The sequence below is a fragment of the Ciconia boyciana genome, chromosome 4 (assembly GCF_034638445.1).
Source record: "Ciconia boyciana chromosome 4, ASM3463844v1, whole genome shotgun sequence".
Lineage (NCBI taxonomy): Eukaryota > Metazoa > Chordata > Aves > Ciconiiformes > Ciconiidae > Ciconia > Ciconia boyciana.
In genome coordinates, this window is record NC_132937.1 from 43,237,426 (window position 1) to 43,252,233 (window position 14,808).

Here is a 14,808-nt window from a genome sequence, read left to right on the forward strand (position 1 = left end):
GGGTTGATAGAAGAGAAAAGTGGGGATTTTGTTAAAATGTCCTTGAACAACATTTCCTTCTTTACTTTTTTTTGTCATATGTTTGGATATAATCTTGACATTTCTGTTCCATTTTGTAGTGATATTCAAATTATTTTAATCAAATAGTTTATCATGACATTTTAGAGAGATGGATACTAACTGAATTTCCCAGTTTCTAATGTGATTACTTTATCTTCATGACTACTATCTGAATTTAAATATTATTTTTAGTAATTGGATATGAATTTATAATTAAATGCAGTGGTTTTATGATTGAAAGATTAGAAGGTGTCTTTGTATATGGTCTTACTTAAGTAACACTGATTTAGAAAAGTCCAGCTTAATATTTCATTTCTGTGTTTACATTCTTCTTTTAAGTTATGCTTTTTGTTAAAAAGAACCATCTTGGTTTCACAGTTGCATTAGTATCACACATATCATTGTTCAGTTATTAGTAATTTGTTTCTAATAATAGGACATTGCAAGTAATACATTAAACTAATGTAATTATGTAATTTCTTATAAAATTGTTTTCTCGACGAATGATTTAACTTTTAATGCAAATGTAGTTTTTTTGTCTAGAAGTCTCTTATTTTGGTTTTATGCTTAATAAGTGAGCAAACCTTAAAGTATTCATAATGAAATACTTAATGTTTCAGGGATGCTGACGGGAATGAATGAGACATCTGCTACAATAGCTGTTGCTCCGCAGAACTCTACTAGACTTGTAATAATTGAGAGGGTAGTGAAGGCAGCAAACCTGGGTGTAGTCCCTTCTGGTCAAGATAACATACACAGGTAAGATTACGTGTCATTCATAGTGGAACCATCTTTTAATATGAATTTGTTAGTTCAAAATTTGTCAGCATTTGGTAATATTAGGAAAAAGTTTATTATCCACACTTTTAACAGATAAGGTACCCTATTATACTGTAACATAGAATCCTAAGCAGATACTAACTCAAGCTTAAGTACTTCTCAGGTCTTTATTTGAATGTATATAGAACAATCAAATATTTAGACTTTACTGTACAGTTAGGGGGAGTTTTCCTTTCCTGGTTTTGTTTCAATGGGAAAAGGCAGCATTTTAAAGCACAGTACTTTTAAGAACATCTATATAGTTTTTTTACTTTTGTTTCTGTTTCCAAAAGTAAGTGGCCTTATTCAGGTTTATCATCTGTGAGAAGCAGCTTATTTTTCCCACATTGATTTTTGACCTAGTATATCCAGCTAGTTAAACCTAGAACCTGATTTTTTTTTTCAGTTGGATGAAGATCTTTTTAACTGCAGGTTGAACATTAAATTGAACATTTACTTGTCCTTCCTCTATATATGCAAGGAAAAAGTGATCAGCAAAAAAAGTCATTGGACCTGTCTAAATTCCAAATGTTACTTGTAGATCAGTCCATTTCATCCAAAAGCTGTGGTACAAAATGTCAGTGGAATTGATATGATTGTTGGTTAATGACAGCTTTTAATGTGATTGACTCAAAATATTTAGCCCTGTGAATCTGTATGGCTTCTCACTTGTGACAGGAATAAACAGGAGAATTGCCATGTATGGAAAACTGAGTGGACACAAATAACAACAGCAAGATGTAATTGGAAGCTGTTAATCTGGTCTTGGAATAAGAAAATGCATACAACTCTCCTAGCATCTACTAAAACTGTTCCAGAGTGTGAATTATCTCTTTAGCCCCCTGAATTTTGCTATTTCAATAAGCAAAGTATCTTATTTTAAAGCAAAGAACAATGTTTTTCTTTGCAATTTTGCTGACGAAGATGGCTGTTTGGAATGGTGAGAATCCTGTAGCCTACACAGGACTAATAACCTGTGTAGGATATTTCTCTTTGTTGGACTGAGTCTTTTTTGCATCGCTGGGCATTTGTATTGCATTGCATTAACATTAACCCAGCTGGATTTTCCTATGTATTTGATACGGTCAATGATAAAATTCTGTTTCACCATAAAAACGTGGTACAGCTAGTGCGATTGCACTGAAATGATTGTCACTATTGACACCTGCTCCTCCATGAAAGAGTCCTCATTTGTTGCATTCCTGAGGGATCTATACAGCCTGCGTTCTCAACATCAATTCAAAGACTAGGTGAGAGTGTCAATCAAGAGAGACTGAAGTGTCTGCAGTATACAGGTGTTCTCCATCTTTACCCTATCCATCACATGAGACTTATTGCATAGGGATGGATTGTTTTGTGACTGAGTCTCGAAAAGGCTCCCTAAAATAATAGCTTAGTTCCTAGCCCAGCCACAGGTTTCCTGATTGTAGATAAGTTTCTCATTTGATCTTGCTTTCTCTTGCTCTTGCTCTTTTTTTTTTTTTTTTTTTAATTAAAAGGACATTTTCCACAAAACAGAGTCTATAACCAACAGTAAATAAATTGAAGATGTACTTCCTGTTGGGTACATTCCTTCAGAGACAGTGATTGAAGGCATGGTCGGGCTGAAATATTCAGAATGCTTTAGAGCATCCTGAAATAATGTTTCCTTTTTTTGATTCAAAATAGAGTGTATTCAGTCTGCCACAGTAGTTACAGAATAGTTTGCATTTATAACGTCCATCAGGCAAAAAAAATTGTTTATAACAACTTAAATGGCCTACCAGAAATGCCCAGCAATGAGAAGCATTTAGAAAATAGCCCTTCATTTGCTTCACCATAAGTAACTGGAGTTCACAGATACTATGTAGTCATAAATGCACCTAGTTCTTACTGAGAACAGGAACATGAACATTAACTAATTGATACTGTGATGAACCTGTTCATCTTTTAAATACAACTACATTATCATTAAAGTAAATCCTAGATTTAGATGAATGAATATTTGAAATAGAGGTTAGATAATGAATACTTTCAAAATTCTGAAACAAATTACTAAAATATTTTTATATATATAAAGAGGTATACATAATTTGGATTAAATCAACTCTGCCATGAGAGTAAACAAAAATGGAATCTCTACTTGCAAAACCTCATGGATGCAAGAAGTGTGCCATGTTTTATTTATGTGACACATACACCATTTCAGGATGATAAAATAAATAGTCACCTTTTACCTTGACAAAGCAGTTATGGATTCAATAAAAATATGTTAAAAGTTTTTTTTTTCTTTTTCTATAGTGTTGTCATTTGTCTTGTTTGTTTTACTGCAAGTGGTAGTTGAGGAAAAAAATTATATACAAGAACTTGTTTCAGCTCGTCATGCTATTCTGTGAGGACTACTTGAGTTCATTTCTGGGAAGTGTTTAGTACATACCCTTTTACACAGGAAAAGTAGTACTATTTTTAAACTGACGCTCTGCACTGTGCAGCATGAATTATATTAACCTCTTAGTTGGTCATCCCCAACTTGAGTATTACTACTTAATGATGGCTAATGCCAAGAAATTTATATTGCCTGGTAATGCAATATACTAATTCAAAATGAAATTGAATAGTTTAATACAAGTGTATCCAATGGACATGGACAGGTGCGTGTTTCGTGGGGTTTTTTCAATCTAAACATATTTCCACTCATGATGAAGATGATGTCATGCTGGTGGGACCCAATTACTGCTCCGTAAATTGATAACCCTACTTAGGATTGTGTTTTTGCACCAAGTAAAAACAATTAGAGCAAATATAATGAAGATTTGAAAATAAATACTTGAAACAAATATCAACAGAATAGCATGCAGTCACCAATGAAAAATGAAATAAATGTAAACCTGTCAAATCCATCAGCTATATATCAGTCCGTATCACAGTATTGCAACACTTTCTTACATGCATTTTTTTCTGTCTTTACCATATGGCTATTGAATTTTTTTATTTACTTTAAATGTAATAATTTAACTGTTAACTGAGTGTAGAACAAAATGCCAGATAATACAGTTGGTTCTATTTTAAACTCTCTTTTCTGACCTGTTTTATTTGAAGTGATATCTGCAAAAATTTTGAACTGAATAGCCTACATATATATCAGAACACAAATGTGCAGATTTATATGCATATATTTGCAAACTAAATTTGCTGTACTATTTTACTTCCTTAAGTGTAGTTACCTGCTCTTCAAATGAGTTTGTACAAGCTATTAGATTACTGGGCCTTATAAGGCTGCATACGGTGCATTTTCATGTTCTTAATAAGATTTAACTATTTTATGTATTGATCTTTTGTTATCAAGGGGAAACATTATTTCAATTTTAAAGGCTTATACTAAAAACAAGAATGTGAAATGCATTTCAAAAGAGGGGTTTTGAGCAGGAAATATAATGTCTCCTTAAATATGAAAACTTAAGAAAAAAATGTATTATTTTTCTTAAAATATTCTTTCACAAGAGTGATTAGGGTAATTGTTGCAATATGCATGGCTCTTTCAATGTTCTGAGAACTGTTGTTTGTTAAAAATATTTTAAGTAGGTTGTGGGTTGAGGAGCGCAGACATGTTGATAAAGTGATTTCAAAAAGAATCAGCTAAGGCACCAAGCTTCTGCCCTGTGACTCAGACCACATCTGTGGGCAGCATTTGAATATCTAAAGACAAAGACATTGAAAGAAAAGTATTTGTTCCTGCAGGGAATTAAATCGGTCTGAATAACTACGTTTAGGGACCAAGTACTTTTCAGTTGAACTATGTCTGCTGTTTGTTGTCTGTGGGGGAAATCTAGCAGGAATTTTTCCATCTTCAAGATAAGAGGATACATAATTGAGGACATTTATTCCCTCAAAGTTGATTCTTCTATGGGCCATCACTTCAGATCCCTGTCTCTACTTGGGCAACAACATTCATTGCTTTATATATCAAAAATAAATTCTAGGCTGTTCTCTTCTATTTCAAAATGCGATGAGATGAAGGCACTATTCAACTCAAGATTTTCAGTAATTTTGCTTTTAACCAACATGAGCCTCATGCATCCAGAAATGCCCTTAATGCTAGTGTTACTTGCAAGATGTGTTGCTTATTCCTCTCAGATGAATATTCTAAAAGTTCCACAGGTCTCGTCCTCCTTTATTCATTTTCAGCTCCATAACCTCCTACCAGGGTAGGTAATCTTCATTTTCTTCACTTTGAATATAGCAAAAGACAACAGATGGTGATAGAATGAAAAGACTAGTTGCAGACTTTAATCTTAGAAAGACTTGAATGCTCTTATGATCCTCTTGAAATTGTCAAAATATTGTCTACTGATACATAAGGCCTCCTGCATGAAGGAGAGGCATTTCAGGCTAAATTGGCTTAGAAAGAAAATAATGGAAGTACACATAGAAAGCATTTCTTTCCACTACCTACAAAATATGGTGCAAAAGCTTTTAATGTGTTGGCAGTAGCATACAGCAGAAAAGATCCTGTTCAGAGCTGGGATGACGAACTGGATTTGCTTCTTCACTCTTTCACTTTTTTTTGGGCTTGTGTGAGTCCATTGATGTCAGAATATAATGTGTAATGGGATGGAGAATCAGGCCACCTTGAACTGCCTACCTCTCTGCCTTCCACTTCCTGAAGTATTTCTTAAACACAATGCATTGTATTCTAGTAGATTATTTCCCTCAATGACCGTGGATCTACAAAATGATGCACGGTAGAGCACCTTTTCCACGTTTTTAATTTTTGAAGACTTTACTTGCACGTTGCCCAATCAGTCAGTCAGATAAAAGTCTGAAGCCATCAGGGTGGATATGAGGAATGAATTTTAGTCAACCTCAACTCACTTAATAGTCCATGGAACTAGTCTGTTGCTGCTGTTGTGTTTTGGAAGGAATCCACAATTAGTAAAAGGAAATGTTGGGTTAGAAAGTGAGCATGGTGTCATCTACATATCTCTATTCTGCACTTCATCAGGATGGCCTTAACCATTGACCAGCGCTCTCAGACACATGACAGCATTAATTTCAGTCCTCTAATTTGAGATGGTCAAGTCTGTAATTTCAACAACCCAATATGGGACAATCTGAGGTTTTGGAGAAAATCAAACCTCAGCTTCTTTCAACACTGAAGCCTTAATTTGCTTCAGAACAGCCATTTCACATTTTGAAATAATGAGTTTAATATCTTTCTCCATTACAATCATGAAAGTGGTCATTCTAATAGCCATCTCTTATTTCTAGAGATCAGCAGAACTTGCAGAGGGAGGGTTCTCCTCTCTTAGTATGTTGTCATAGTAGACACCTGAATTAGCAGCAAACAAGCTAGCTTTTAAACAAGAAGCATAAAACAGCACTTCTGCTCATCGCTGGGATAGGTCTAACTAGCCCAAGCACAGCATTGCATGCAGTGACTATGCTGCTCCTGGGGCCTATATTTTTAAGGACACTTGACTGCACCATATAGATATGCCAGTTTGTTCAGAGCTTGCTGGGTGTAGTACATCATTGTTTAGCGTCCCCATGACCTGTGTGATTTTGTAAATAAGCAAATATTGAACAAGATGTAAAATACCTTCCACTGGTCTTTTGGAGGCTTGCATTATTATCCTTTAGCAAAATCAAAAACATACTGTGTAAATCATGTAATATGACAGTAAGCACACTGCAATGGATGAGCATTGAAATCCTGAAGAATGTGAAAGCAACTAGACCCAATATAGAAACTTGCATAAAATGCTTAAAAAACAGAAATCCAAGGATCAACACTTGTTTTTCACTAGCCTTTATTCCCCACCCCATGCATCAGTCTGACAGTCTGGTTGTATTCACCCCTTTTTATCATTTTGCAACCTGTCATGTCCCATTTATAGTATATTGGCAGACTGATTCTCAAAGGAAAAAGGGTTTTGTTTACAGACAATTTTGATTATCAGAGAATGGCGTGCTTAATAATCAGTTACCCTTCCCACATCTTTTTAATCCAGCAACACTTAATGTGGGGAGAAAAGGAATGCACTTGTGCGCGTATGTAGGTAGGTTTGTACTGAACAAAACCCCATTTAAAGGGTCCATCTGGAAAATTTATCTGTGTATGTCATCTTCCAATTTGTACTAAATTTGGAAGAATTCTCAGGCAGAAAGTTGGTGATCAGACCCTATCAGCTTACCATAACTAACAACTGCATCTGCTTCCAGCATGTCAGAAAGGAAGGGCTATCACCCATCTATTGAGGAGAAACACAGTGTAGAAATTTCTGAGAAATATAAATTGTTTATAGTTATTCCATTTTAATCCAAACATACATTCTCAGTAGCTGACAAACAGGTCTTTAAAAAAGTCTTGCTGGATTTTTAAGACCTTTTCTGCTCTGTGTCTACACAGAAATCTTTCCTAAGATTTTTTACTAAGCGATTGGCCTGTCAGAGAGCTCAAATGAAGTGAAATCTACCTCTGGCATTAGATCCTTTGACGCAGTTATGTGGACTGTTCTGCTTCTGTGGTTCCTTAGCTGTGGGGCTCAATCATCTTTTTCTACTCTTCTAGAGAGCGGCAATGGGTAGCTGAGTAAATAAACTTGTAATAGACATGCAGCCTTGATTTTGCTTCCTAATTTCTCAAGTAGGAATTAATTAGAGAGCTAAATACCCTAGGCAAAACAGTTTCTCTGGTAGCCTTTACCTGTAGGAGACAGAATTTTAAATGGAATAGTATATCCATGTCCACAGTATTTCAGCCTTCGTTGTAGCCAAAAGTTGTAAACTCTTAATGTTTTCTTGATTTATGATAGAAATAATTCTAACTTTTTTTAAAAAAAAAGCCCAGCTAGGCTAACCATTTATATTTCTTTTGTCAGCCAGGACTAGAAGCCTTTCTGTTTAGTCATTATTCTTAGGTAAATATTTTTATTCCTAGAGAAAATGAAAACTGAAATTTTAAAATATGAAAGAACACATTCAGTAGTTTCTACTAGATATTCCTTAATTTCTTAATCAAATCCTAATGTTCCAAAACCTTGGCATTTTCTCCCTGCTAACAAAAGGGCCCTGTGTGTATTAATACAGTTTCTATGTATTATCAGCATATGAAGGTTTTGATTAACTGCTACAAAATACTTGATCAAGAGAATGCCTTTCTACAACATCATTTTAAGGCCCTTAACATTTTAAATGTATTATTGTATTTAAGGAGCTTGCATGTGGATTGCAAAATTTAAAAATAACTTGAAGAAATTAAATTTGAGCTTAACATTAAAAGTATATGAGTGAGTCATTTTAGATATAAGGTTAATCAAAATAGATTGTTCTAGCCTAGCTTATTTGCTGTCCACTAGAGGACAGCACTGCTTTTGTATCTGAATGCTGTAAAGTGAAAAATATGTGCAGCATTTTCTTTGAAAAACAAACAGGAACCTTCTGAGTCAGTAGTTTAAACAGAAGACATTTAACACTTAAAAAACTAACCAAACGGAAGAATATCTTTGATTTGAAAGATCTCTGAGCAAGTTTAATATTTTAATATATTTCTGTAAGGTAACTTACTTTCTTGGAATTAAATAATTTTTCTGCAAATTAAAATTTATAGCCTGTTTTAAAAATGGACTGTATGTAATTCTCAAATACTTATATTAAGTGCCTGATTCTTTAAGAAAAATAGAAATAATAGACTAGATGAGAAAACAAAATAGATTGAGTACTACTATTATAATTTTCTAGGTGTGAGGACCAAATATTTTGATTCAAGCTTTTAGCTTATTGAAGTTTTGGGGAGGAGCCATAAATACCTACATATAAAAATGCTGAAGTTTTTGAACTAAAGGTAAATTTGGAGGATGATAAAAAGTTCATGCAGCATCTTTTTGAATGTGTGGAGTAGTGCTATGTATTGGACAATAAATTCAGAAGACTCTTTGCATTCCTGCATTTTTGTTAGAGGTACAGTGCAACTGCTCACTGGCAACTGAGGACAAGCTCAAAATCTATTTTGGCAATAGAACTAAAAATGGTAAAAAATGTAGCAGAGAATTGATTGCAATTTATTTTACAGTTTTATGATTTTATTAAACCCCAAAATAGTTAATATTGGAAATAATTACATTATGGTAATGAATTACGTATTTTGAACAATTTATTCTAAGATTGTGTTAAAATAGCATTAAATGTACTGGAAAAAAGAAAATGTCAAATTATCATAATATTATTTTTAAGGTAAATATTAATCAAATTTTATTATTAATAACCTGTGTTAAACAAGGGTTTTTTTCTGAGAGGTTAAAATCACCAGGTTAAGAAAAAGATCCTTCTTTTTGTAAGTATATTTCTGCTTATGTTTTAGTATTAAGCTTACTCTATCCCCAGGTCAGAACTAATACATAGTAATGCTCTTCTGAATACTTCTTTTTCATGTTCTAAGGCTTACTCAGAGAATGAATACAAGTAATTCATAACTTAGCCGATTTTCAGATGAAATGTTAATTATAAAGTCAAACCTGTACATAGATAGAATTTATCAGAGTAAGGTGAAGATTCAGAGTACTGAAACTATAAATATTTTTGTTGTCCAATTGATACACTGGAAGGTATTTCATAGTTGTTTATTCTTATATTTACAAATTGAAGACTAATTCACAGCAGTATTTTCTTCCCCTTTGAATATATTCATTGCATAACTTGATTACACATTTGTCAACTTTGGACTAATTATTTTTCTACAGCTAGGGCAGGGCATTGCATCTTCTGATCGTCTTTCTTACTAATAGGATTCTGTCTGCTTCAGCAGGCAGTAATTGAAGGCTTCATGTACAAGATTTAAAGAAAGGGCGGAGAAAAAAAAGTTTTAGCCTCCATGGGCCATTGTCACTGTTTCTGGTAAGCAGTAGAACAGAAAAAGGAGAAAATTTAGCTTGAACAGAAAAATCAGGAAGAAGAGCGCCTGACAGGAGAGAATGTATGTTTTAGTGCTGTTGAATTATGCGTAACAAACCCTGCTCTGCTGTAAACAAATGTCCCGATAGTGATTGTTCAGGTGTAAATTTACTTTCTCAAATGTTGAATTTTAAAGAGCAGATTTTGAGTGAGTTACTCCGTTTCTGTCTATTCACTGGCATGGAATTTTCATAACCTTTCCCCATAAAAATGCCTCTCCTGTATATTGTAGCTATCTTCTGTTTACAAATAAAGGGAAAATGACTGCTAGTCTGTAGTTAAGCTAGTCATCATTACAAAGCCAGTATATGGCAAATGCTGTCACATTGTAGTATCTGATACTCTGTGTTTTCCCTTTACATCAAGTATAAATCAAATATTTTTGTGTGATAATCATTAACAAATATTATTTTCATGGAAAGTCACCAAGAATATGTACTTGATTTTTAACTCTTGAAAGGCTGAACAACTTTCTAAAAATATACAGTACTTTACTGAGGTTGATTTAGAATTTCATTCTTAATATGTATTTCCTTACCTACTGACAGGTACTATATTTATGTAGAAACAATCTATGAACTCCTCCTCTTTTTTTTCCATGTCACATAGCCTCAGAATATTTAACTTTCTTTTTAAAGAAAAAAAATATTTGGGAAAAACTCAGAATATGCAAATATATCTCACATTGTTATGTTTCTAATCTGTCTTGATGTTTTTAAATGGGAAAAGTCTTAACAGCTGCAAATCTTACTGAATATTTTTAATGATGTGAAATCAGTTTTAGAATTAATATCACAGAAAGAAAACTAGAAAATAACTGCAGTATAGCAGAAACAGACATCTTGAAACTATTAGTAAATATTGGTTCTGTTTTCTGAATGGTATTCTCATTTACTTTTTTTCATATTTACTGATGCATCCTTTGTTGCAACAGAACGATGCTAATATTATAATGTCTTATGTTAAGAGTTGTCCATAGGACAAATTCTTTATTTTGGACCTACAAACAACCAATTTACAAGCTACAGTTTAATGTACTATACTGCAATTTCCAAGGCTTATTTCAGTCAATGAATTCTGATTGGTTTTAATATCTTTTTTCCAATTTTTTTTTAATTCAAATTCTAACCTCTAAGGCAGTATCAACTTTCAGAAAAAGTAAAAAATAATTACTGACCTTGTGGAGAAAATAAAAGTTTCTCACAAAGAATAAATACCTACTATAGAGAGTGATTAATTTCTGCTGCTGAAAGATTTTTGTAATGGCTTTTTGGTCTAACTATTTAGTTGAGCCCAACACACATTTTGGAAAATCCACGTGGGCTTATGATAAGGGTCAGCATATAAATGCAATAATATGTACTTAGTCGAAAAAACAGCTATTACCCAAACCTTCAGTGACAGTATATTTAAAACACCTAAATAATTAGCAAATCAGTTTTACTGATAGTGTCTTCTAACCAAAAGTCAACTGCTTCATCCTTTTATAACTGTATTCAGTTTCAAAGATCGTATAAGCATATATAGGTTATAACTCTTTAGAAACAGAATTATCTTCCCTACTTTAAGGAACAGATTTTGGTTTCCAAAGTTCAAAAGCAGTGGTAAACCCATTGTGTGGTTGTTCTTCTATACACCTTTTTTTAATGGTGAAATAAGTCATCCCGTTCCATTCCAATCCTTTTTTCACTAAGCGATTCCAGACCAGTGACCATTGATACAGACCAATTAGCCACTGCTAGTTATGCATACTAACACTTTGTGTAAAATTATCGGAGTATCAGACCTTTTGTGTCTTGCAAACCACATACAAACTCACATTTTATTGATTTTATGTGTTTTGTTCAGAGGTGTACAAAAATACTGTTAATCCCCTATGTGATTTTGCAAATCCACATGTAAAAATATCAGTGCAAAACTCATCACTGATGCTTTGGGCCGCCTTGGCTTTCGCAGAACTGACTTTGTATCACTTTCAGGTTTTAATAAAAGAGGGTAAAATCAAGCCTTGGGGCTATGAAACACAGCAGGAGTGCCAACTACCAACCAATTTATGTGCATACTCAGACATAATCTGCTTCTGTGTTGTCCCAAGACATAACTGTTAAGTAAATAAAGTGACTAATAAGACTATTGTTTCTCTAATTATCCCCCTGTCAAAATCAACAAGAGAAATAGGGATCTTCTACATTGCAGTGCAAATAGATGAAATCATTGCTATAACTAGCTAAGTAGCTAATTTTTATAGTAGTAATGTTGTTTTAGAACCTCCTATTAAAGGGAGAGATCTTTGAATGTATCTATAATCCGGACAAAAGAAATAGATTGACCTGTGATGGGTGACATTAGAGAAGTGCCCCGTGTTTCCTTAATTAGTATAATGTGTTATGAGATTTTGATATGCTTAGTTTAAAAAGAAAAAAGGCAGAAATTACTTCTCGTTTAAAGAGAACCTGCTTCCTGCCTAAGTGGCTAATATTTTAATTAAGTCTGGAGTGAAGTTTTTTGAGTATCTCCTGATAAACTCCCTCCTTTATGTTGATGGTAATTAAACAGATCCCCAAGGGCTTCGGTAGGCGCTTTGCGAGGTCCATGCTAATTGTCAGACATGAGACACTGACCAGTTGGTTTGCTCTTGAATAGCCGACAGCGTGCTGTCAGCCCAGCAGTTTGATTTTTCTCTATTGTGAGCTGTTGTCAGGGCTAACTGGGTCCTATTGTGGCTGAAGATGTTGCACAAATTGAGGCAGATGGCTCTGATTCAGACACGTGTCATTCAGAAAGAGGAGAGGAGATTGGCCCTGCAAAGTGGGGTCAGACTGGGTCACAGACCTGCTCTACACTTGTTAGTGTTTTCAAAAGCCCATGTGCAGCAACTTTGTTGTTGTCAAGTAACCAAGGGGAAAAAAGAAAAAAAAAAGGCAAAAAAAAGCATGGTGTGCTCCTTGTGGAAGATGGAAGACGAGGCTGTTGCCATACTCTTCTGTAGCCATCCTCTTCCTTCCCATCTCTTGGGCCTGGCTGTGCATGCAGAATGAATTAACAGGATTGACAGAAGTTCATTGTGCCTAAAATGGCTTTTCAGTCAATTGTGGAGCTTAAAAGGCTAGTTTTGCTTTTAATTCCATGTAATTAGTGGGTTCTTCATGTCTTGGAATTTAGTAATGGTGCATTACTCCTAACTTTTGTTTATCTGGTTGGTTGGAGAGGGGGGTTTATTTGCTTTGTAGGGTTTTTAATAATTATAAACTATTTAGAAATATTGGCCACATTTTTATGATTAAATATTCCGGAGATAAATTCACAGGTGGGATGATTTGGTGTCTTGCTGTTACCATCATTTCAAATGATCGTGTTGGATGTTTATAACTTTGAATATTTTTAGTTTGAATTAAATTAATTCCCAAGATGGCAGGAGGATGCAATTCTCTGAAAGTACGACAGTTTGGCTTTTTGGAAGTGTTCTACTACATTTAGTATAGTTGCATTTTCTTTGGGGCACCAAATAATGATAGTTATCCGTGGAAAACTCCATACAGCTGAATTCAAGTTGCCAGTGTCCACTAATATAGTTCTTGAGTATTGTAGACGAACTGAAGAATCAGAATTTACATAAAAAATGATGTAAATAGATTTTATTGTTTGCACTATTAAGTACACAACTTTGCATGATACTTTTTTGTCCTCCTTAAATGCAAAAATATTTACACAATGCTGAACAAGTTCTTTCTGAAGAATTTATGGAGGTTTTTGTGGTTTATCCTCTGAAATGCATTAGTGAAATTGGAGGCATTTTATTATATTTGAGCTCATTTAACTCTTGCAGAAAGAAATATTAGCAGTCTTTGACCTTAAGATCCTCAGTGATTTTTATTTTTTATTTTTTATTTTTCTTTCCTCCTCCAGGTTTGCGGCTAAGACTGTGCACAGTGGGTCACTGATGCTAGTCACAGTGGAGCTGAAGGAAAGCTCTACAGCACAGCTCATCATAAACACCGAGAAAACTGTGATTGGTTCTGTTCTGCTGCGGGAGCTGAAGCCTGTCCTGTCCCAGGGGTAACCTGCTTACATCTGGACTTCAGAATCTGGCACACAACAAAAGTGCCTGGCATCCACTACTGCTGCCTTTCATTTATAATAATAGCCCTTCCATCTGGCAGTGGGGGAAGAATACACTCTTGACATTCTTGTCTTCTGCTTTAGAATGCTAGTGCGTATCTATCATGTATGCAAGTGCTTTCCTTTTTTTCTGCTTGCTAACCAAAGAACATATATTTTACTGTCAGTTATCTGCGCTTTTAAATGTATTTCCCATTTGTTCTACCCTAGTCCTTCCCTCTCGGCTCCCTTCCCCCGCTACCTTTCTTCCCATCAGTTTTCCCCAATATAGTGGACAAATAGTAGATAATAAAGTTCAAGGGAAATCACACTGCTTGAAAAGTGAGTTAAAATGGCAGATAGGCTACAGCAACGTATACAACTACTACGTGGTTCAGAGGGGTTTTGTTGCATAAGTGTAAAAATACAACAGGTACAGCAAAATGGTGTTTGCTTTCTGGAAATGCTTGTAAACCTGAACTTGTCTATTAAGAACATTGTTCCCACATACTGCCATTTTCTCAAATATTTCTGTTAAGATGCCAATAAAGTAGTGCTATGAGCAGAGGCTCCCTCTTTCTTGTTTTGGTAGAGAACTTATAATGATGATTGCCAGTATTGTATATAACTGGTTAATTAAAGTAAATACGAACAAGGTTGGACACTACATATGCATCAGCAAACTGTTCTTGTGAAAGTAGCCAGTGTTTGTGTTCCTATTGTAATTTTCTGCTGTGCAGTTACATTTTTGTTAATAAACAAAGCCAGTAACTGCCTATTTTCAAATTGGCCCATTCATAAAATACTGATTGAATTATTAGAAATCAGTATTATGTGAAATACTGATTATTAGTCTATTGTGGCAAATACAGTCATCTAACAATAAGTTATTCAGATCTTTGC

At 34.3% G+C, this 14,808-nt stretch overlaps 1 protein-coding gene across 5 annotated transcripts in view; it reads left to right on the forward strand.

Moving 5' to 3' along the window:
- The window catches only part of AP3B1 (adaptor related protein complex 3 subunit beta 1), a 164,352-nt gene extending 149,885 nt beyond the window's left edge, over nucleotides 1-14,467 (forward strand). For all 5 annotated transcript variants that reach the window (XM_072859652.1, XM_072859650.1, XM_072859651.1 and 2 more), the window contains 2 exons: nucleotides 681-819; nucleotides 13,714-14,467. In XM_072859652.1, the coding sequence (XP_072715753.1) occupies nucleotides 681-819; nucleotides 13,714-13,867 (293 nt within the window). In that variant the 3' untranslated portion in view covers nucleotides 13,868-14,467. The remainder of the gene's footprint in view (nucleotides 1-680; nucleotides 820-13,713) is intronic.
- The last annotated feature ends 341 nt before the right edge of the window (nucleotides 14,468-14,808 follow it).